Source organism: Apus apus, chromosome Z (assembly GCF_020740795.1).
Source record: "Apus apus isolate bApuApu2 chromosome Z, bApuApu2.pri.cur, whole genome shotgun sequence".
Taxonomy (NCBI): Eukaryota; Metazoa; Chordata; class Aves; order Apodiformes; family Apodidae; genus Apus; species Apus apus.
Genome location: NC_067312.1, coordinates 24,742,487 through 24,765,994, shown reverse-complemented (window position 1 = coordinate 24,765,994; position 23,508 = coordinate 24,742,487). Strand labels below are relative to the sequence as shown.

Here is a 23,508-nt window from a genome sequence, read left to right as displayed (position 1 = left end):
TTTCCCTCCGTGGACAAGCAGCCCAAACGACTCCCTTGGTGCGACTTCTGCTGCCTGCACACACATCCTAGCAGCTTTTGCTCGTGATGCTGCCTCACACTAAATGCTTTAGAATAGAGGTGCTATTTCTCTGCAAATAGACCAGAAACTGATCTTCACTTCAAAGATTTCCCTCACTGCTTTTTCACCAGCCCTCATATAGGACTTAAGTAGGTAAATTAAAATGGTAAGTAATACATACAATAATTTTGCATTATTTTTCAAAAGCAACAATGTGCCTTATGTAGAGTGCTGTATTTTCTTCTAATACACTAGATCTTGTTTAATTATACTATAGAAATGTAACTTTTTTTTTTTTTTTCTTTTAAGACAGAGCATTCTTGTATTTTGTCTCCCTTGTGACCACTCAAATTGCTGCATTCTTCTTATGACCACAACTGAACTACACCCCACAGTCCCATTGATGTGTCTGGCAAGTTGTTCTAGACGAGCTCCTTGGAAAGGGCTTCCTGGAATTTCTCCACAGATTCATCCAGGACTCCATTCAGTGCTGTTATTAAGCAGTTTCTAACTCTGGTAATTCTTTTCAGCCTTTGTATTTTCTTAGTTCAAGATAAGGAGATACTCATAAGTCTCCTTACAAAAAAAACCAAACCAAACCAAAACAAACCAAAACAAAAAAACCAACAGCAAAAAACACCAAACCAACCAACCAAAAAAAAACCAAAACAAAAAACATCACCCTTTCTGAATACATTAGTGTGCACATTGTGTTAGACAGTGAGAATACCTCATAAAAATATGCAGGGTTTACATAAACTGTCCTTAACTTCTATTTATTCTAAGCCTTCCATTCTTGTAAGATGATAAACCTAGAGAGTGTAAGTTTGTGATACATAATTACATGTTGGTTACAATGGCAGAACTGTCATCCTGAGTGTGTCCCAGTAATGCTCACTGTCACAGTAAGTTTAACAACCATTTTTGGCATTTGTAGAACAAAGAGTGATCCAAGAATATGGAAAATACTTATAACAATAACTCTGAAAAATACAATAGTAATTAATTTTTTCCTATAAGAAAAATAACATTCTTAACAGTGCAACAATCCAATGGGCTATTGGATTTACAGGATTGTTTTGCTTTGGATGCCTCACAGCCCAGCAAACTCTGCATAAATAAATTTCAGCAGTAACAAAAGATGTAAAACTTTTGATATCACAGAAAATATTTAATATGCAAAATATTTAATTATAATGAGGTTAATATGTTTAAATACATAACTTCTTATGAGTACCTAGGTTCATTTTTTCAAATAGGCATCCAAAATTTTAACAGATCTGCATGTATGTGACTCATGTATCCAGAGAGCAAGAAATAACCAAGCAACATTTAAAGGAAGTATTCAACTGGGAAGCAGTCAGGGGAAAAAAAAAAAAAAAAAGAGAGAGAGAAAAAAATCAAGTGCTGTGTGCCAAAATAGTCTTTGTGCAACCACTATTCAGAACACAGCACAAGAAAGTATTTGAACTAATGTAACTGCAAGGGTAAAGCAAGAAGAAAGCTTAGCTCTAAGCATCTAGAATAATATAAATACAATTAGATACCACAATTCACTGATCATTTATTATGCATTGGTGTTTAATAACTTCAACCAACTATAGGAGTCCGTAAATATCTAGCCTAACATTTCTGGCTTCTGCCTACAAACACTTAGGTCTTCTTTTTTTCCTAAAAACAGTTGGAAAATACTTGCCAAATGCTTACTGTATCTACAGTACTTTTCAAATCCAACACTGGCACACCCCAGCTTTTGTTTGTTTGTTTGTTTTTTTCCACCTGTGCTTAAACTCCTTTTTTTAAAAAATTTATTAATTTCTCTGAAGCTGCAAGAGATAACTCCCATACCCTTTCATTTCTCCTCCTGGGCCTCTGAAGTAAGCTGATCTAGCACACATCTGTCTGGTACATAAACCATGCCAAGCACTGTTTGAAAGACTAGTTTAAAGCCACGTGGTATTTTTAAAGTGAGTACAGATTAAAAAAAAAATCACAACACTGATTTAATTTACAATGCAGATTTGGGCATTTCAATGTTATCAAATTAAAACATTTTCAAAATAACGAGAAAAAGGACCATTTTAAGCTTCTGCTACCCCTGAAACTAAAGGCTGCTGACATACAAAGCCATCAGCTACACATAATCAAACATGAAATATGCACACAAAATGTTTAAAGGGGAAATATTGTCAATAATAATTCCTGGGACTTGTTCCAGTTCCTTGCTTTTGAATAACAGATTAATTGCTTTGTGAAGATGAGAGTGAAAATATGGTGATTTCCCTTTGCTAAAAGGAACAACAGAGTTCTTCCTATATGCTTCCTTCTTCCATTTCAAATAAATGGAAGTAACTCAGAAGAATGTTTGGTTTCCAAGTGCATCCCCCCTCTCTGCCTACCAAATAGAAGAGATATGTCCATATGGTAGACAGACATTCAATAAAAGAAGGACTGGACAGGACTGACAAATGACAGCAAGTTTGTGCGGAAGCTCTGAATTTCAAGCACTAAATTTTCTCAGTGCAGAGACTGTCCAATAGCTGGCAACATATAGGTGTTTTTATTCAGTAAAAGCATTTGGAAGTTTATTTTTAATACATCTGGGTTTCTTCCTCTGCTTCTGGAAGCAGTGTGACTCTCAGAACAAACCTTGTGCTGTTATCCAAACAACATTATGGATCTAATTAGGAGGCATATTTATAGCAGCTTTTGGAGAAAAAAAAAACAAACCAAAAACAACACAACAAAACAAAACAGGAAGCCAGGCCACTGTTTCTGTGCTGATGGACACCCAGCATTAGCTGCCATCAGGCAAAACTAAAGCTTCCATACTTCCAGATGTATGGAAAATACCGGACCTCAGGCCTGTCGGTTTTGTACTTCAGGCTGCAGCCGTAAGGTAAGAAAAGTGGATCCAGTTCCAACCATGAGCATAGCAATCAGAGTAAAACTAGTTTTACTTTTACTGCTGATCAGAGATGTGTACGAGAAGAGATGTCCCTGAGTTCAGATGCGGCAGAAGCATTAAAGCGTGCATGGCTTGCAGGTAAAGCTGCCAGCCTTGGGAGATAATTTTTTCACTTTTTTCCAGTTTTGCCTTTTGAGAGGAAGGGAGGAAATTACTACTTTAACCTAACACCTACCTTTTTCCTTTAAAAAAACAACCAAAACCAACAAAACAAAAACAACCAACCAACCAAAAAACAATCAAAACCAAAAAACACTTCCAGAGATATGAAGCTGCCAAAACTTAAAACTGCATGCCAACAGCCAAGACAAATGATCTAATGCACAGGCATTAAACTCTCAGCACTATGCCCAGAACCCACATTTTACATCCTAATATCCTGTATCCCCTCTTCCTTGGTGTTTACTTGAGAGGGGACTACTCCAGTTGCTTTCTGTCACTTCTCTGGCACACAATAAGCAGAGAAATCTGGAGCTAATTTAAGTAGTTTAGCACATCAGGATACAGCTGGGAAAGGTTTTGGGAGAAAGGCTGGAGAGGAAGAAGAGAGCTGTGCAAGGTCCAGCTGAGCAGTGGAAGGTGGTGCAGATGGGCACTTTCCAAAAACTTGGCCTATAGCCAGGGAAAACTGCCCTGTGAAGAAACTCTCCAACCAGCCAAGGAACAGCCAAAACCTCAATGCCAGGAGTTAAGAAGTGTGCTCCTAAAAGCATGAGTGGGAGAGCCACCACTCGATGTTGGGAACATCACAGCCCATCATTGCTCATCCAGTAGTAGCCTAACTCCTCCTGTGTATCTATGACTTTTGTATTTCATCTGCTATGTTCCAGATGTCTTTTCTTCTTCTTACTATTAAGTGTAGGCACATGTATTTGCTTTATACAGTGCAAACTATTACTTGATTGGACAGATTTACATCTGTTTTTCACATAATTTTTGTTCTGAGAGGTGTGACTTGAATTTTTAATCACTTGGGGCCCCTATTTATACCCAGAATATATTGGCTCAATTCACTAGCAGAAAGAAAGACATATCTGCTGGCATAAAGACATGAAAATGAAACAAAACTCCTTAGTTATTACAACCACACCAGGCATTTGAAAAAAGGACAGCACACACCTTACTGAGAAGTACCTGTGCCTAAGCTGTCACACCAAGCACATAAACCATAAAACTTGAAATTCCATCTGAGAATTTTCTAAACCAAATACATCAGTAAAAGACTAAAGAAAACAATATTCTTTACAACACTAATCTTATATTTCAGGGGGGACAAAAAAGGTGAATTACTTTGTGATCTGTTGGAACTATTCTGTCAATGTCAGAGAACATACTTGCTGATGAGTATTTCAGAGTAATTTTTTGCTTGTTATTTATTTCTTTAACATCTTCTCTGGGTGACAAGTAAAAATGGCTGAATAAAACACACTGCTGAATATAAAAAATAGATTGTTAAGCTGGATGAAATGGAACAAATTATCTCCAAATACACAGAAAAGCCTCTAGTGTTTAAAGTCTGCCTAATATTCTCCTTCTTAATTTTTTCATATCAATGCTACATTCAAGTAAGTGATGAGAAGGAACACTTAAACTAATTTTTTTTAATTTAATAATGATTATTTTATTCCAAATCTATGATTTATTTTTTTCCAGCTACATGCCCCAAACATGCCCTCTTCTGATTGCTCCTGTGTTTGAACCTTTCCAGTATGCCTGCAAGACACCATGGTAGCTCAGCAAGGTCATCAGCAATTTCCTCTTTGCAAGATCTAACCTTTCTCCGACATCATCATCCTTGAACTTTCTGCCACTTTCGATCATGTTTCCTAAACCCTGAAGTTGTGAAATCTCTCTTCTTGGCAACTGTCTAGCTATACAGACCACATTCAGTCCTCAAATACATACATATAACTCTGCAGTTTCAGAGGGGAATTGTTCATATACACAATGGAAAAAACGGTAAACTTAAAAGGAGTAGGGAAATTGCAAATGTTGCTTTTTTTGGGCTTTTTCTTTTCATGTTTTTGTGCCTAATGATAATTTATTAGAAATTTTATCCTGGAAATTCTATCATTTCATGGGTTAACGGTTTTCCTGTTCCGTTCCAGGTACTGGGAAAGAAGAAAAATCCATAATTCACTAACAGATTCCTCTGCTGAAAGACAGCATTTCACTATAAACAGAGCTTTCGCTTTGGATGGCCAAGTGTTTCCCAGTACACCTATATTTCAGAAATAAGTTGTTTCATTTTCAGAAAACATCTTGCCTTCTTTTCCCTGCAAATTCCTTATCTAATGAAGTGATATTAAAGCCCTAATGCGCATCCTCTTCATGGTTCAACCTGCTCTTGCAGAAGGAGTCTGTCCACTATTGCTTGTCATCCCTGATGCCATCAACAGTCAAGACTTATCACCTCTTCCATATTATTGACCAAACCAATCACATGATCCTTCTTCAGCCTGCTCAGTTCAATCTTGCATTAGCTTCAGTCAAATGGGCAGGGTCACTAGCAAGGGTGAGACAAGAGGGGACAGTGGCATCCCATGTGCCACCGTGACGCCTAATCTCCACAATTACAGCTGCAGTTTCATGTTCCTCATGAGGACTTCTGCTCTCCTGTGTGACCATTACCTGACCTGCATATGCAAGTCCAGAAGTCCCATCTTCCCCTACTCCCACTTTGTTAAAGGAGTTACTAATTCTTCAAAAATCCAACTCTAAGTCTCTCTCAGGATTACAGAGTGAGTGTCCAATTAAATTAGTAAAGGTACTAAGGTCTATGTTTTCCTTTTGGCCTTTCTCTTTGTTTGCCTTAGGCTGCAGCAAGACATGCTTTTTTGGTGCTGACTGAACTAATTTAAAGGGTTCAGCTAATTAAAAGCTCTCAGATCACACAAGTCAATAGTTCCTAAAAAAGACTGGTGTAATTGCATGTGTGCTTACTCCTAACACAATTCCATCAAAAACACCCGGATTAATAAAGTGAAATCACTAACTATTAAAAACGTTCAAGTTACCCAAGGTCACTTGGAAAGAATCACAGGAAGCCACATGCCATCCATGAATGCAGCTGAGAGACCTCAGGAGCAGCTGCCTGTGAAGGGAGGCACCTGCTAGCAGAAAAAGCCCCCATCCTTAGTCCCACTCATCACCAGCACTGTCTACACATGCCTTCTTCCTCATGAGGCATGCCGTTTTCCTTTTAAGATTTGGTTGTTGTTTTGTTGGTTTTTTTTCATTTGCATTCTTTCTGCTACCTTTGACATTCCAACAAACTGCAGCTGTTGGCCAGCAGTAGTTTATCTCCTTGTCAATGTGAACCATTTGTGGTCAGTAAAATGTAATTATTAAGCAAAGGCTGTGTCTTTTCAGTCCATTGAAATCACTGGAATACAACTTGAGGGCAGTGTTACATGTGCTACATTCAAGCAGCCACAACTACAACTATGTACAACTTTCATGAGAAAAGTAATCAAAGCCACCTTCCCACCCGGCCCCCTCCCCGGCCATGAGACCAGTAATGGAAGAATAGTACTGAAAAAATTCAGTCTAGATGGAAAAGCATGCATAGGATGTCATTCTTAAAAGCCACTGGTTATAAATGCTTATTTGATTGCAAGATGTGTTACAATGCTATTGTGCAAACAGAAAGCAGGCTTAAGGAGACAAAACAGTTTATATCATAATGAATTCTGCATATCAGACATCAACATATTCTATTTCATTGTTAATTTGATAAAATGTCTTCTTGCAACATAGCAGAAGCAGTGCTGTGCTCCAATAAACGCAGTTTACTGCAGTGATCGGTAATAACCCTTGACACACTCAAACATGTAGATTGATTATAATACAAGAAGTTAATAACAGCATTATTTGGTTTTATATGTAGTTGACTAAAACCATTTACTCAAAAATATATGTGAAATTCCTTTCTGCAGATTACTGGTTCTTCCCAATGAAGTTCAAGCAACTCTGTAATCTTAATACAGAATTCAGGATCAGCTCAATTCAACATACACAAAGGTCTGGCTATATTTTAACTTGAGAAAATGCAACTATAGGTGAAACCCAAGAGCAGGCACAGATAGCATTCCACATGGCAGCAGTGCTCAAAGTTCAGATAAAAAGTGAGGCTGGTGCTTCCTCCTTAAAGAGGAATGTAGAGACAGATGCTGTAGAGTAAGAGACAGATATTCCAGTCACAGAAGGCACATGAAACTATCCAGAGGTGCAGAGATTTGCAGAGGGGATAAAGACAATTAGTAGGAATGCATAGAGAGAGCAGAGGAAAGATTAAGACTGATGAACTGAAAAATACAAAAAAAAAGATCCTTACAAAAATAGTTTCTTTGTTTCAGTGTTAGTACGAAGAGCTAAAAAACCTGCAATGAACACTGCAGTAAGAACTCCCCAAGCCTGTTTCACATCAGATATTGACATGATCTGATACACTTACCCATGGCCAAATCTTAATATTCACAACTAATGTACAGTTACTTTCAAATTTCCCCTGCTGAACTTTACTAGCTCTGAAGATGGTCACCTTCCATCTTCTAGCCTTAGATACTTTACAGATTTATTTCAGTATTAAAACCTTCCAATATAGCTCCCAACCCTTTTTCACAAAAGGAAAAAAGCCACGAACACAACAACAAACAAACAAAATAACGCCCACCACTTTCTTTTCTCTATGCACAGGAGATTTACAACACTAGGACTATCTAAACTTAAATTCCTCCTAAATTGCAGAGAAACAGATGATCAGCAAAATCTACAGACAAGAGCACAAAACTATAAGGCAAAACTTTCCCTCTACTTCTAAAGTTCAGCAAGTTTCATCTGGTGCAATACCTTACCATAAATTAACTGTACTTTGCACACTCAGAGCCCAGAAAGCCAACACTCTCCTCAGCTGCATCAAAAGAAGCATGGACAGCAGGGAGAGGAAGGTGATTCAGCCCCTCTGTTCTGCCCTCATGAGACCCCCCCACCTGGAGTACTGTGTCCAGGTTGGGAGTCCTCAGCACAGGAAAGACACAAACTTGTTGAAGTGGGTCCAGAGAAGGGCCACAAAATTAATTGAAGAAATGGAACACCTCTGCTTTGAGGAAATGTTGAGAGTTGGAGTTGTTCAGCCTGGAGAAAAGAAGGCACCTGGAAGACCTTATTGTGGCCTTTCAGGGAGGCTGAAGAGGGGGGCTTGTAGGAAAGATGGAGACAAACATTTAGTGGAGCCTGTTGCAACAGGACAAGGGGTAATGGTTTTAAACTAAAAGGGGGTAGATTCTGACTAGATGTAAGGAAGAAATTGTTTATGATGAGGATGATGAAACACTGGAACTGGCTGCCCAGAGAGATGGCAGATCCCCTCTCCCTGGAAACATTCAAGGTCAGGTTGAACAGGGCTCTGAGCAACCTGATCTAGTTGAAGATGCCCCTGCTCACTGCAGGGGAGCTGGATTAGATGAACTATAAAGGTCCTTTCCAGCTCAAACAATTCCATGATTCTATAAAATCAAGTTATTATAAGAAAACCTAATAGCAGATATCAAAAAATGTTCATGCTCTGCATCACAGATTTAGTATGTAACCACTCTGCTGAGTGCTGCCTGGGCATACTTAAAGCAGTATTTCTCTTTTCCTTGCATATTCAAAGTTCAAAGGTTGGCTGTAGAAGCAATTCAGGTTCTCAAAGAATAACGGCAACATACAAAAGAGATGTTGTATTTATTTTCTTTGTTAAGGTTGGTTGATCAATATTCAATATATTAATCAATTAACTGGACTAAGGCACAGAGTGCAGCCACAGCAAGTTTGATGATGACATAAAACTGGGAGGGGTGGCTGACGAGCCTGAAGGCTGTGCTGCCATTCAGTGTGGCCTGGACAGGCTGGAGAGTTGGGTGAGGAGAAATCTAATGAAATCCAACAGGGGTAAGTGTAGAGTACTGCATCCAGGGAACAACAACCCCATGTGACAGTACAAGCTGGGGGCTGACCTGCTGGAAAGCAGCTCTGGGGAAAAGCACCTGGGAGTCATGGTGCACAACAGGCTGACCATGAGCCAACAAGGTGCCCTCTCGGCCAAGAAAGTGATTGGCATCCTGGGGTGCATTAAGAAGGGTGTGGCCAGTAGGTCAAGGGAGGTCATCCTTTCCCTCTCTGTGGTGAGGCCACATCTGGAATACTGCACCCAGCTTTGGGCTCCCCAGCTCATGAAGGCCAAGGAACTACTTGAAAGAGCCCAGTGCAGAGCCACTAAGATGGTAATGAGGCTGGAGCATCTACCATACAAGGAAAGGGAGAGAGACCTGGATCTATTTAGCCTGGAGAAGAGGAGACGGAGAGGGGATCTTCTAAATGCTTATAAATATGTAAAGGTTGGTGTCAGAAGGATGGGACTGGACCCGTCCAAGTGGTGTCCAGTGGCAGGACAAGGGGCAGTGGTCACAAACTGGAACATAGGAAGTTCAACCTAAACATGAGGAAAAACTTCTTTACTGTGAGGGTAACACAGCACTGGAACAGGCTGCCCAGAGAGGCTGTGGAGTCTCCTCTGGAGACATTAAAAACCCACCTTGATGTGTTCCTGTGTTATCTGCTGTAGGTGTTCCTGCTCTAGCAGGGGGTTTGGACCAGATGATCTTCAGAGGTCCCTTCCAACCCCTACTATTCTGTGATCAGTAAATGGCATATATTTGACTATATCTTAATATTTAGTACCTTGAATAGTATTTGGTAATTTAACAGTACACAATATATTTGTAAATTCATGGTCGTAGTCTAAAACAACCTACAGGACAAGGAAAAAAATACTGAAGTCATGCAATGAAGACTTGTGAAGAAAAAAAGAAAAAGCATATTGACGTTTTTCTAAGCTTCGTTGAAATCACCTGCAGTGTTACATTAGAAGATGGTCTCCCATGGAAAGTGGATACCTGAGACAGGCAACCAGGAAATCTGACAGAAACCCATAACCACTGGGTCCTAGTAAAACAAGGAACGAGCAAATTCCTTTCATCTCCTTAAGTTTATGGTGCATTTCCGTGATGCAACACCTGAGCTCAGAATGATGAAAACATAAAAAGAAACTCGATCTCAGATGGTACGTGGACTTTTCCCCCCTTTACTTCTTTTGATACTGCATTAGGAGACTTTATGAGTTGTAAACAGCAACAACTGAAGCACACTTCCAATCCTGAATCTTGCAGCATCTAAAGCAATCCTACCACTGTACCACCATCAGCCAGGCAACACAATTTCCTTAACACAGGATGAATTATAGGGGATGATGGATTGAGGACAGATTTTCAACTACCTTTGTCTCACTGATCCAAACCAGTATAAACCACTAAACTGAATGACAGAAGATGTTGCTTTTGTCTCCCCTTTGTTTCCGAATACTGATTTTTTTTTTTCTCTTTGGTGTTGTACTATTGCATTTTAAAAAGCAAATGCAATTCAACCTTGAATACTAAAGACCATATAGGTTCCTTTAATCTGCAACAACTACATAAAAATGGATGTAATGAGTACAGGAAAATATGGCAGAAGTTAGATGGCATATCCAATTTGTCTATAGTTTGATTCTGTAAACATTTGTTACATGTTCTATATCCAGTGCTCCTTTGCAGGGCTGGGGCTTTATGAGTAATCATGCTCTTATACTTAATCAGAACCACATGGAGGTCAATGTGAGGGTCCATCCAACTGAAGCAGAACTGGAAAGTATATTAAAAGTTAACTGTGAAACTATTTCATATGTAACTTACAGAGTTTAAGAAGCAAATTTAACAATGTTAGTGTCTCAGTACTGTTGAAAACAGAGCATGTCAACGAAGTGACTCACATTTTCTATGTATTTCAAAAAGCAAATTTCTGAAGTTTGCAACCAAAAATTAATAAAAGGAGTAACATGCAACGTGCAAACAACATCAGACAGTGATAAACAAAAGACAGCAGAAGGTATGAAATCCATATCCCTATACCTTTCCTACTGTTCCCTATTTCTGATGGGGAGATGACAGAAAAGGTGAACCCAAATAGTTTTGGATACATGAAGTGCAGAAATCTCTTTTCCATAATATATTACTGGGATTTATATGATTTTGTTTTAAATACTATTGAAACTATGTAGGCAGTTAGTAGTTCATAGTAATAAAAAGCAAAGGAGAACTACAAGGAACACTGATAGAACAGTTTTAAACCCTCACAGCTGTTTAGCAGACATGATACACCACAACATACTATTTAATATGTACTTATTTAAAAATGAAGTGATTGATATAAGCAGGAGAAAATTCTAAATGCATCATCTTCTACAGAGAAGTTTAGATGTAACACTACAATCAGTTGCCAATACCAACAAAACAAGCAGGCATCTAGCTGTTGATTTTATTTTTTATTTTAATTTTTTAAGTTTTTCTGGGTCAATTCTGTATCTATGAAAGGGAACTAAATAGCACTTACTAGCACCAGACACAATACAAGCAAGCAACAGTCAGTTTCAATGCACAGCTCTGTAAACGCATCGCATTTATGACCTCTAACATTCTTGCTGAAAGTCTAGGTCACAGACAGGACTTCAGAGCCCTTCCTTTGTGTGATTTAAGCTCATGGTTGTGACTCATAGTTAAACAAAGAGCGCTGTCGATAATAGCGGTAAAGGATCGCATTTGGAGAAAATTTCTTCCCTCTGATCTTCACAGCATGAATAATGCTTATTCTGTATGTGTTCCAAGTGTGGAACTCCCACTGAGGCTTCATTTAAGGGAAAAATAAAAAAAAAGAAAAGTACAGAATACAGAACAGAGATCTACACTGTGGATAAGAGACTCGCAGCATGAATTAGTGAATAACTTTGCCCTTAGTTTGAACTCAAGTTCTTCCCTGCTTCCCCATATTGCATCTGAAAGACCATTTGTTGCTGTATTTTTCAATCATGCTATAAGTGTGACAGAAATGCAAGCACACCCCCTCTGAGGGTTAACATGAAACATACACTTCCAACGAAATTAACCAAAAGCATTTGGTTGACATCAGTTGGAAAAACATCTGTTGTATACTTCAGTGGGATGCTGTATACTCTCAGTGGAAAGAGTAACCTTGAAGGTTCAGTATAAGCAGCAGAAAAGCCACTCAGAGTGCTGACGCATTGCTATATTTTCAGTGCTTAATACAGATATTTGTGTATGTGTTGTGGAAGAACTCCTTAAAATCTTTCCATTAGAGGGACAATAGAAACAGAAAACCACATCTTCTGCTATAAAATTCTGCTAATGTAATTCTTCTTGTGCTTTAAATACACCCACAGGGCTTTTATTTTCCATCACAGAAACATAATACCCCTCCTGCATCAGAGCACCATTTGCTGACCAACTTTACTGAGCATTTACAGTAACTTTTAGTGAGTTATGCTCAGATAAATCAACCTCTACATTTTTTCCTGTAACTCACCAGAATCATCTCTTTATTCGCCTGACTTTTCAAAAATTGAAAAGGAGAAAAAAGGCAAAATTGATCTAATGGGAAAATTCATTTGATGTACACATGACTCCAATAGTAAAAAATTTGGCCCTACAAGAGCTGATTGCAGAATGTATTTTTTCACCTTATTTATGTATTTATTTATTTATTTCCTCCCAGTACAGCTTTCATGATAGGAGCAAGCCTAGCAGAGACAGTTTATGTGACTGCTTTCAGTGAAAATAATTAAACAGGTCTCAGTAGTTACAGACCCTGCTGTGTCAGGCCTACTCTAGCATTCACCATCACTAAACACAAGAGAAACACAAAGGGAAATTTTAACCTAAAAACAGTGGAGACAACCTGCCAAACTGTTCATGTGTCTGCAATAAGCAAGTTAAATGAGACACAGCCAAGAAAACTTTAGACTGTCCCAGAGACTGACTGACCACTGATTTGGATGTAGAAGATTCTGACATAAAGAATAACAGCTTCTTAAATGCTATTATGGAGAATAAAGTTTAAGACAACCCTTTGAGAGCTCTGGGAGATCATTAAACATTGTTAACACACAAAATGAGTTGTTTTCAGCAATAATCTTAGTCTGAGAAAAAAATTGCTACTATAACTACTAGCATGCTTAAGTCAAAGTTTCACACAAAAATGGCCAGCTTTAGATTTTGGACAAAATTCACTTCTTAGTCTCATTTACAAGTTAGCTTCAATTTAAGCACAAGCATTTGCTCAAATCAGGACGAAAAATTCAAGATTCCATTTATGCTGGATTTTTTAAACACAAAGCCAAAAATAAAACTGGCATAAGGTCACCTTCTGTTCAGTAACTCCAGTTTGGAGTACTAGGTTTTTCACAGAAAAAGCAGGGTGGATGGGGAGGTGCTAATGCTAGAAGGAAGGGAAGATAAATAAACACTTCCTCCAAATGTTCTGGGTTTTCACAGATTTTAAAACAGCAGGCAGGGGTCAGAAAAAAATCATTATGTGGACTACCAACATCGTCTTAGTTTTTATTTTGAAATTAAATTCCATCATAAGGTAACATTTCCAGCTTTGATATATATTTTTACAAAACAGCCTAGATGTCTCATTATTATTATCTGCATCATATGGCATAGAAGACATTATTTTATTTCTAAAAAAATTATTCTTGCCACCCGTACTTTAATGTAGGAAAAGCCTTAAAAAAAGAATAAAAGCTATCACTGGAGCATAAAACACCAATGACATGCACTTTTCATTGTTTAACATTGACATGCAACAACTCTGACCAATGCAAGCACAGTGATCCACTGCAACTTTTGCCTGTATAATAACTAGCTTAAATAGTCAAGAAATACAAAAGTAGTATTTGGGAATGCATGGAGTCAGATAGTGAGTTTGAAGGTGGTTGCAGCTAAGGCCACTGTGCTTATTTCCTCTTAGGAAGCAGCAGATGGTCAGGCAGAAGATGCCCAGGCATCTTCGTGCTGGCAATGCACTGAACTTCTCAGAAACTCCTAACGAGACCAATTAGAACAGGTCTTCTGAACTGTGAGCAGATTACAAAAAAAGTCTGACAACGCAACCTTCAAAATCAGCACCTCTAACACCACTGTCAGTGAATAACTGCTCTAATCAATTTGTCCTTCAGTTGGCTTGGACAACCTGCCGTTAAAAGTGTCTCTGAGGTCCCTGACTAGCAAAAGGGAACATGCTGGAGTTTATTCAGAACAAAGACATCAGGGAGAAGATAAAAAAACTGCTCTCAAGGAACCAGTGAAAGTCAGATTCCTGGTTTCTACTAGAGTAAGAGCTGGAAATAAAAATAAACAAATATAAATAAATAGACAAATCCACAATACACTCTCTGCAATAAGGAAAAAAAAAGAAAAAAAAAGACGAAAAAAAAAAGACTGAAAAAGCTCCAGGGGTATGAGAGAGAGACTGTATAAACATCATTAAGTATGTCCAAAACGATATGTGCTCTTATGAATCATAATCTGAAAATGATAAAAAGACCCTCTTCTGGAGTGAAAACAGTCATCACTGTCACAGGTTACATTATGGAAAGGATTTATGCATTTTCACATTTTACTGTTCAAAAGCCCTCTTATGGCAACTACAAGATACTACAGTATTAGTCCACGTTTAGGAATTAACAGACACATTGGAAGCAAGGATGGTCAGGACTTTTTCTCCAAGATTATTTGGTATATTGAACACCTGAAAGTTATACAAAGCAAAGGATAGTAGCTTTCATACAGAACAGCTTTCATACAGAAATTAGAGATCAGATTCCCTTGCTCTAGTACTGGCACATTTCCACCCAAATTACTTGTAATATATTGCAGAAACTATAAACACTTGTTATTCAGAGCAAATCCTCACTTCTTACTTCAAATCATTGGTATGAATCTGAAGCAAAACTTGGGACTCTAAGCCAGTGTTAATAGTACTGAGGTAAATCTGAATCACTCAATGCTTTTTATGACCTTTCTTTAAATTAAATCAAGGCCCTCTTCAGGAAAGTTGGTAGTTATACTCTCCTGAGTTTTTTAAAAAGAAAAATAAACTATACATCTAATACTTTTGGATTTCAAATGGATAAATGGCTGCAAGTACCGAAGACATGGCTGCATCCATTTTAATCTGTTTGCTTAAACAAGCAATTACTTCATTTTCACCACTGATGTCATTAGTGTAGACTTACTTGCATCTGCAGTATAAAAGGTACTGCATAAAAGCAAATTTTATTTCATATTGCACCAGTCAAGACTTTTCAAGCTACTACTTGACACAGAATTATAACACTACATACCATTGAAATAGCTCTTCTTTCCCATTTCCCTATTTACCTACACAAATAGCCTGTGTTATCTGTTCAAAAAGACATGAGAGATGCTGATTTACATGATATACTGTTGGAGTCGGACATTGCTCATGACCAGATTACTTAATTTTTGGCCCAGTGTCTCCATCAGGCTATTTTAAAAATCAACTGGAGTTCTGCCACACATTTACAAGGCCCTTTTAAAACGTGCAGTACTTCCATTTGCCACCTGGCATGTTTGCAAGGCAATCCTGGTTGAGCCATAACATACAAACAGGAAGAAACAGCAAAGGGTTTAATAAAAAGAAACCCACCACAGGAGCAAATATTATATCATGTTCTAGAGTATTTCAATGAGCATTCATTAAAAAGAGATCTCTAATTTTGGGGTTGACACTTCACAGTGAAGGAATCAACAGGAAGATTGTATATTTGCTGCAATGCTACTTGCTATAGCACACAATACCAAATGGTCACTTGTAAATTTTTTTTTTTTTGAGGGAAACTTTGAAGCAGTGAGAGAAGCAAAAATTGAAGTGTGAATTTTGGCCTCAACTAAATGGGAACTAGTAATCATTTGAGTAAAATTTACCATTAAGTAAGGTCTTCACTTCTTTTTCCTATACAGGTTTCCAACACTAGTTATCAAACCGAACAGGTTTATAAAAAAATAGAATGCTTTTATGATCCTGTGTCTTTAACTACTATGCTGAGGGGACACAGAGATATTGCTCATAAAAATTACAGATACATTTTATCCTTCCCTAGATTATCCATTGCAGTCTTCATTTAAACCCTTTAATTGATTCTTAACCCCACAACATGGGAAGAACTTTCTTGAAGAGAATTCCTCATTGTAGAGGAAAACGTGTCTCTCTTGCTGTACCAAGCAACAGGAGGGTCTCCCAGCTCCAGGAGAGCACTTGGGGCAGGGAGAGGGGCACAGTTTCCTCAAGCAGGCAGGCTCTCAAGAGCTGAAGGTGATATCATACTGTAAGAATATCTCCATATTATAGATACTCCTGCACACTAAGACTCCAAGTTAAAAAAGGAATTGAAAGCTGTACAGTGAAATCTCATAGCACAACTCTCTGAATGAGATGCTTAATTCCAGACCCTCTTGTGTTTCTCTTCAACTGCTTTCTAATGCCAATTTTAAAGCACACCAACTGCAAAATCAATAAATAGAATATAGAAAACCATTTCATGGTTCTTTTTTTCTTTCTGTTTTAAAAAGAATGCTTAATGATTTTGACATTTGTTTCTTGGAAACTGGGTCTTTAATGTCTGTAAAGAAAAGTTTGAAGTAAAGAGAGAACACTGAAAAAAAGAATCACTGCCCTCTCACCTGCTTGATCTAGGCCCAATTTCCCTGCATTTCAATCATACTAATTTCCACTCCCAGCAGTTTAAAATGTCAGTTAAGGTAAGTCACACTAGACAGGGCAAACACTGGATTCTCCTGGCTGTTTGACCTTATTCAATCATACCTGTAATTGATTGCAAGATAACTACTGTTAAAAAGCAAGGTATACTGTCATTGTTTGGAAAAAAAATGTATAAACAAAATACTAAATCTGTCTTTTTAATTAAGTCATACCCTGTAATTCCAGCTCAGATATCCTTAGTTTTATTCCGCAACAGACTGAACAAAAGTTACTGAAATAACTCTAACTGGACCCCATCAGCAAATATTGGATTTTTTCCATACAGAATAATTGCTACCATTTTCCATATGGCTTTGCTTACTTTCAGTTCTAAATATGAAAACATCGTAAATAGAAACAGGCATAGAAGACTTATCAATTCCTGTTAGAGCCAAAACCTGAACACAAATGTAACACCGCAAGACAAACAGGTTTGGACTCAAAATGAAATTCCAGGATTCCAAGTGCTATAGGAAGCAGCTGCTGAACTCAAAACACATCACTGCATTTTGATAAAAAATTGGGGTTTGGGGTTTTGTTGTTGTTGGTTTTGGGGTTTGGTAAAAGTGTTCATAGAAAACAAATTCACTATTTCGACAGCCCTAATATGGAAAGCCTGGCCAAAAGAGCAACTGTAAGCATTGAGAGACTACTTCTCCCTCCCAACCAAACAAGGGCAACTATTTTCCTGAAGCCCAGCCAAGTAGCTGTATTTCAAAAAGGTTCTGTTTCATTCTGAATTTGGAAACAAAGAAGACTGCTTTGTAATGCATTATTTGCATTATCCCAATAATCTAGAAACCAGATTGTGTGCTAGTACATACAAAAACTTAGCTTGTAATTTGTAAGCCTAGACTGTATCATCACGTATCAAGCCTTTTTTATTAACAGACCTTTGCTTCATGGCAGTAAGGTGCCAGAGAAATATTTCAAGCAAGAGAAAAAACACGTTACATGAAAGTCAAGGAAATAAAGAGTTTTAGCTTCAAACTGCTCGGCGTCCGGCTGTTTGTGCTTCACGCAACACGTGGCAATTTGAAGACTGATCAGACTGCTACCTGTAAGTCAGGATGCCCTGGTTTGAGCCAGGATGAAACCACTTATACAGGACAAATTGCTCTGGTAGACAGCTCTCCATAGGGGTCTGACAGATACTCAGGAACTGCAGGGGCAAGTATGATGTTTACAGGTTCACCACACTCCTTAGTTTTTAAAATGCTGTTTTTACTACAACAGGAGTATCCCCCATTTCTACAGACAACTCTTCAGAGTTGTTTTCATTGTGCTTGAGAAAGCCAGACAAGGGGTGAGAGAAAATGCTCCTTCTGATATGAAGTCTCGTTTCACTTTCATTGTGCTTCTGTTCTTAGAAAACATTTGGAAGAGGACAGAGAGGTTAGATGTCTCTGCAGTCAGCTTTCTAGACACTGTATCAAAGTTACTGAAGAAGAATATTTACATTAACTTACCAGTAGAGAAAACAAGCACTGTGTTGTCCCAAAGACCATATCTTTTAAGAGCATCAGTAAGATTTCCTACAGCTTCATCCATAAGAGCCACCATCCCTGCATAACGGCGTCTCTTGGCATCTTTAATGGAGGAATATGGTTTCATGTATTCTTCAGAGACCTCAAGAGGTTCATGGACAGATTGAAAAGCAAGGTAGAGAAAAAGAGGCTGGGGTAGAAGGGGTAGAATAGAAATTAGTTGAACATAAACTACTAAATGTAAAAGCTACTGCAGTAAAAAGCAGCTCTGATTAATCAAAATCTGCAAGCACTGTGTTTTGATTTCTCCTACATTGCCCCCTTCTAATCTCTAAGCATAAACTAATAAAACTTCTATAAAGGACTTCTGCAAAGCTGTGGGAAAACATAAGGTGTATCTTCATAACACAGTTGTTAGCAGTTTCTTTCTATGAAACTTCTCCCATTAAACTTTCCATTGTCTTTCTAGAAGAGCCAGCTAAATAATGTCTATAAACTCATTATCTGTATTATTTAAAAAGAAATGGAGAAAGGTAGCAGGCCAGGGCTGTGCAGCCAAAGCTGATTCTGACAGCAGACAAGGCAAGTTTCACCAGCACTGCTTCTCACATTTAGCTCTATGCACCTTGCTGAAAAGTTCCAAATTACAGCCTATGTGCAGGTCTTCATATTACATCAACACTTTTTAAACATTCTTGGGTGCCAAGGTTTTAAAGAACAGTTGCTGACTGTACCTTCTCAGTTTTATGATTGGCTATAAGATCTATAGCTCTTTCTGTGAATAAATTAGTAGAGTAGATGTTTTTAAACTCAGTTGCAACTTCTTCTCCATCTCTAAAGTCCAGAGCACAACGCGTTATGTTCTTTGCTTTGATGAGGACACAACGGTCATGAGAATAATAATCCTCACTCCCCAGAAGATATCCTAAAACAGGAAAAGATGTCAAATAAGCAGGTCAACATACTGTCCTACAAACAGACCTATCAGAGTGAAAAAAAAAAAAAAGTAAAAAATTTAGCAGTTTTGAGCTGAAACACTCTGACCATCTGTAGTGACAACATGTGACATGTCTAAGTATTTACTTCATCAGTATTTAATACTTCACAGACTTCTTTTTGATAATGCAAGTAGTAATTTCAAAACACACATTTTGAAAGCAGTTCAATTACTTTATATTCAGAACTTGAAATCTAACACACTAGCATTAATCTAATGCACTGGTAGTGACCTGCTCATGTGTTGCTCTGATTTTTAGCTTGTATGATTTTGTGTATTTGTATTTTCACATTAAAACTTCTCTCTCTATTAGAAAGTTTGGTGAATTTTTTTTTTTTTTTTTTTTTTTTAACTCTAGAACATCCAACCTTGAAATAATTTTTACTGCAGCTGTAAAACTACTTCTGATCCACTGCTGACACCAGCTGGTGAAAAAAGGCACTGTTACTTAAAGATACCCAAAAGAAACAAACTGCAAAAATTCTGGAGGTACAGATTTGCCCCTATCAAGTACTATACTATTAAGCATTGAATGTCTTTGCTTTTTATTGATCAGAAACAAACTTCTTCAAAATTCTCTGAATCTCAGTAACTGTTATGTTGGAAATTAGATTTCAAATTTATCTCCCAATATCCTGAGAAGAACAGACAAATCTGGAAAAAGATGTTTGTAAGTTCTGCCAAACCAAACTAAAACTGAGGACCTTCATTTGAGTTTTTGTTCAGCAGCTTCAAGTACAGTTACCTGTACAAAAAGTATGTACAGAAATAATTAAGCTCAGTTCCATAAACAATATAAATATCTACTACATTTTTAGGAGGAAAATATGGCTTTTGTTTCAAAGTATAAGGAGAGATTTTGTGGCCAGACTGCCTACATCCATGTACTCAGAGCCACAAGTTGCATTCGTCCATTTTGAGTGCCCAGTAAGGGAGACATCACATCAAGTTTCGCAAAAATTCAAACGTGCCTTAATTTCAATCAACACCTACTGGAATGATGAATTACATGAACACAATAGGATATTAAACTGCTACATTCTCTGAAAAACAATGTCACACTGAACAGTTGATGACCATACCCAGAGCCAGCCTGATGGTAGAGGCCCCAGTGTTAAGAGCCTACTCAGTCCCAGGGAGAGATTTCACAAGAAAAGCCAGCCTATCTACATCATCTGTGCCATAAAAAATACGCCGAGCTCCTGCAAAGCGATGGGAGGAGGCATGTATGTTTAAGCAATGAACTGTTACACTGTAATCCACATATAAGCATAATTTAGTTGTGAAACTACAGCTCCAAGCTTCCTGAAGAGTCAAAAGTGAAAAACAGTCTAAGGGAACAGCTCTTCCTACCTAAAGTCTGGATCTCCACTGTTTATAACGGGCATGTAGCACAGATAGGCTCTTCATTTAAGTACCTACAGTTATACTAGAGGAACATAGACTCCAGCATAAGTTTTCTCTGTATCTCACTTCCTCAGCTGTAGAAGTACTATCAAGGTTATTTTAAAGGCGGTGAACTGCTTCAAAATTCTGCATTCAATTAAAGTGTCTTTTAAAAATCCCTGCAAAGATGGAAAACTTTGCATTCAGTACCATGTGGGAAAAGATGTATTGCAGGCAGCCTGATCTGCGTAACATCTGCAGCACTTGTGCAAAACTAATAAAAGCCCAATCAATATTGAGACACGAGCTTTTGCAAGAGGAACAACAAACAACATGTATCCGCAGCTTGCTTTGTAACACACTCACCATTGGACAATCCTAATTCTGTGATTATTTTTCTAACCTGAAGATTTGACTTCATAACTGGCAAGTTCCTGCAACAGATCTTTTACGTACTGCTTTATAGAGGCTCTCATGCCATCTTCCTTGCCACAAGCTCTGGAAAACCATCGCTACTCTACTCACAAAGCATGAATGTTGTATGACATCTCTTTCTCTCTTTAAAATTTCAGCTTAGAAGTATAAAATGTCTACTGTCTGATGTAACACAAAACATTTGGATTAAAGACACTTGAAAAAACTAACCACTGCAAAATCTTCTGTTATAGAACCAAGTAAAATGCAGATCATAAAAGAGAAATGCTTTTCTTTGGAGCCACTCAATAACCATGATATTTTCTTCAATAAGTATCTTATTTTAAGCAGTTACACTTTGGAAACATGCATGCCCAGGTGTTGATTTACTTATACACTAAAAATAAACCTGCTGTACTTAGAATGATCAGGCAGTTTCTCATCACTTTTAACACTGCATTTCTTGCCCATGTTAAATTCGACCATTACCAAAGTAAGTATCGAATCCTCTGCGGGTTGGAAGGCATTCTTTTTTGTACATCCCTAAATGCCACTTCCCCACCATGTGAGTAACGTATCCCGCCTCTTGAAGTAGCTCTGGGAGGAGCTTCTCATCCAGTGGCACACAGCTGGGCTGGCATGGCCAAATTATCTGGTGTTGTAAACCTGTGTGGATCTAGCAGAGAAAAGAAAGTTGTGAGAATAGTTACAACAGAGCTACACATTCTCATAGGCTACTTTATAAACAGGTGAAAAAAAAAACAAGCTACACCAGGGGCTAGCATTACCTTCAGGGCTTCCTGTCTTCCCTGATGTAGCACTGAGGAAGATCAGAAAGCAACAGGGGAAGGGTTGGGGCAGTATTGAGGAAGGCAAGAAAATAGCACTGCAGGGGTTTACAAGACCTTCCCAGACATAAATGTAGCACAATAAAAAAAAGGGAAAAGCCTTCTGCACTTTGGTATAAAAATATAATATGTAGCAATTACCATTATGGTCTCTTTGAAGGCTAGGTACAGCATCTCAATGAGGAGTGAGAGATTTTAAATGCGATGGTGATGGGCAAAAAGGTGCATGGTGAAGCTACAGAGCTTTTGCCTGTAGCAGAGAACAGTCACCACAGAAACAAGTGATAAAGGCTAAGAGCTTTTCACATTACTCTTCTAAAGGTACACAGTACACACACATTATATACGTATTTACATGCTTAAAGTGAGTGTAAGCACTTGTACAAAAAAAAAAAGCATTTGGATACCGGGAATAACACAAGTTTTAGACACTGCCTAGCTCTGACCTCTAATAGTTCCATGTAAGTTTCCAGTCTTAACAAGTAGTGAATTTTGTATCTCTTCACAAAAACATGACTGATAATGATTCTCCCAGCACTATATTTTGCTTGATGCAAGAAACCTCTTTAGTTACCGTGTAGTGTAAGTTGGCTTCTGTTCCCTCTCCTACCTCAGTCAGGGAAAAAAGAAAAAAAAAACAACAAACTACCCTAAGCTTGGGCCAGCAAGCATAAACATGAAAGTATAAATATCTCATTTATTTCCTTATCTTTCTAGTAATCTGCCTCTGTCAAAGCACAAAACCTCCAAGACCCCCCCTAGGCCACAAAGACATCAGACTTTATAACTTCACTAAGCACTCCAGTGTAGCAAGCTGCATGATTAATTTTTAAAGCATCACTTTAGCAACACTTTGAACTCACTTTTAAATCAAATAAGCCCTGATTCTAGGGAAGTGGGTATAAGTAAACTGTCACAAAGAGCCTGCTAGTTACTAATTTTCTCTGAAACATGAGCTGCAAAAAAAATACTTCTTTTAAAAAATGCAGTATTGCAAAAAGATTATTAATATAGTGAAAGACACAAGCTAGAAAGGCATTTTTATTTTTTTCACTATCTCTAGAAACTAAGAAAAAGGAGAGGAAATTAAACATTTTTAAAAATCAATAGCTTTCAGAAACAATTACCTTTGTTCTTCCTTCTTTATGACTGCAAGAGGATAATCAAAATTCTACCTGCAGATTGGACAAGACTTAGGATATTTTTTCAAGCAAGCAATTGCTAATCATACCAATAAGTCAAACAAAACAAAATCCCTCATATTTGCTGCAAAATGTCTTCTCAACATTACTTCCATTTTTTAATATTGTTTTATTCATTGGCAACAAGGTTAACATGAAGATGATTAAATATCAAGTCAGATGTGTATGATGAATTTAGATCAGGACTGAACCAGAAGCATTTCCAATTTCCACTTTGGAGATCAGATGCAGCACTGTCCAGTTAACCCTGACTCATTTCTAGATGAACATGTTCAGAGTGCAGTAGCAGAACGCTCCATCTCTCAATAGGCCTGCCTCAGTTTCCCTCTGTGATTCAATTGGTTTTTGTCTCTCAGTTTTACAGGCCAGTCCTGGAGTGGAAAGATTTCCATGGGAAAGGAAAGGGCTTAGCACGATCTGAGCTGGC

General features: G+C 37.9%; 1 protein-coding gene across 2 annotated transcripts in view; it reads right to left on the bottom strand.

Annotated features, from left to right (window-relative positions):
- Window positions 1-23,508, bottom strand: part of ARSB (arylsulfatase B) — a 65,438-nt gene that overhangs the window by 38,597 nt on the left and 3,333 nt on the right. For both annotated transcript variants that reach the window (XM_051643319.1, XM_051643320.1), the window contains exons 2-4: window positions 21,521-21,707; window positions 18,969-19,159; window positions 18,217-18,424 (exon numbers count right to left, since the gene is read on the bottom strand). In XM_051643319.1, coding sequence (XP_051499279.1) covers window positions 18,217-18,424; window positions 18,969-19,159; window positions 21,521-21,707 — 586 coding nt within the window. The remainder of the gene's footprint in view (window positions 1-18,216; window positions 18,425-18,968; window positions 19,160-21,520; window positions 21,708-23,508) is intronic.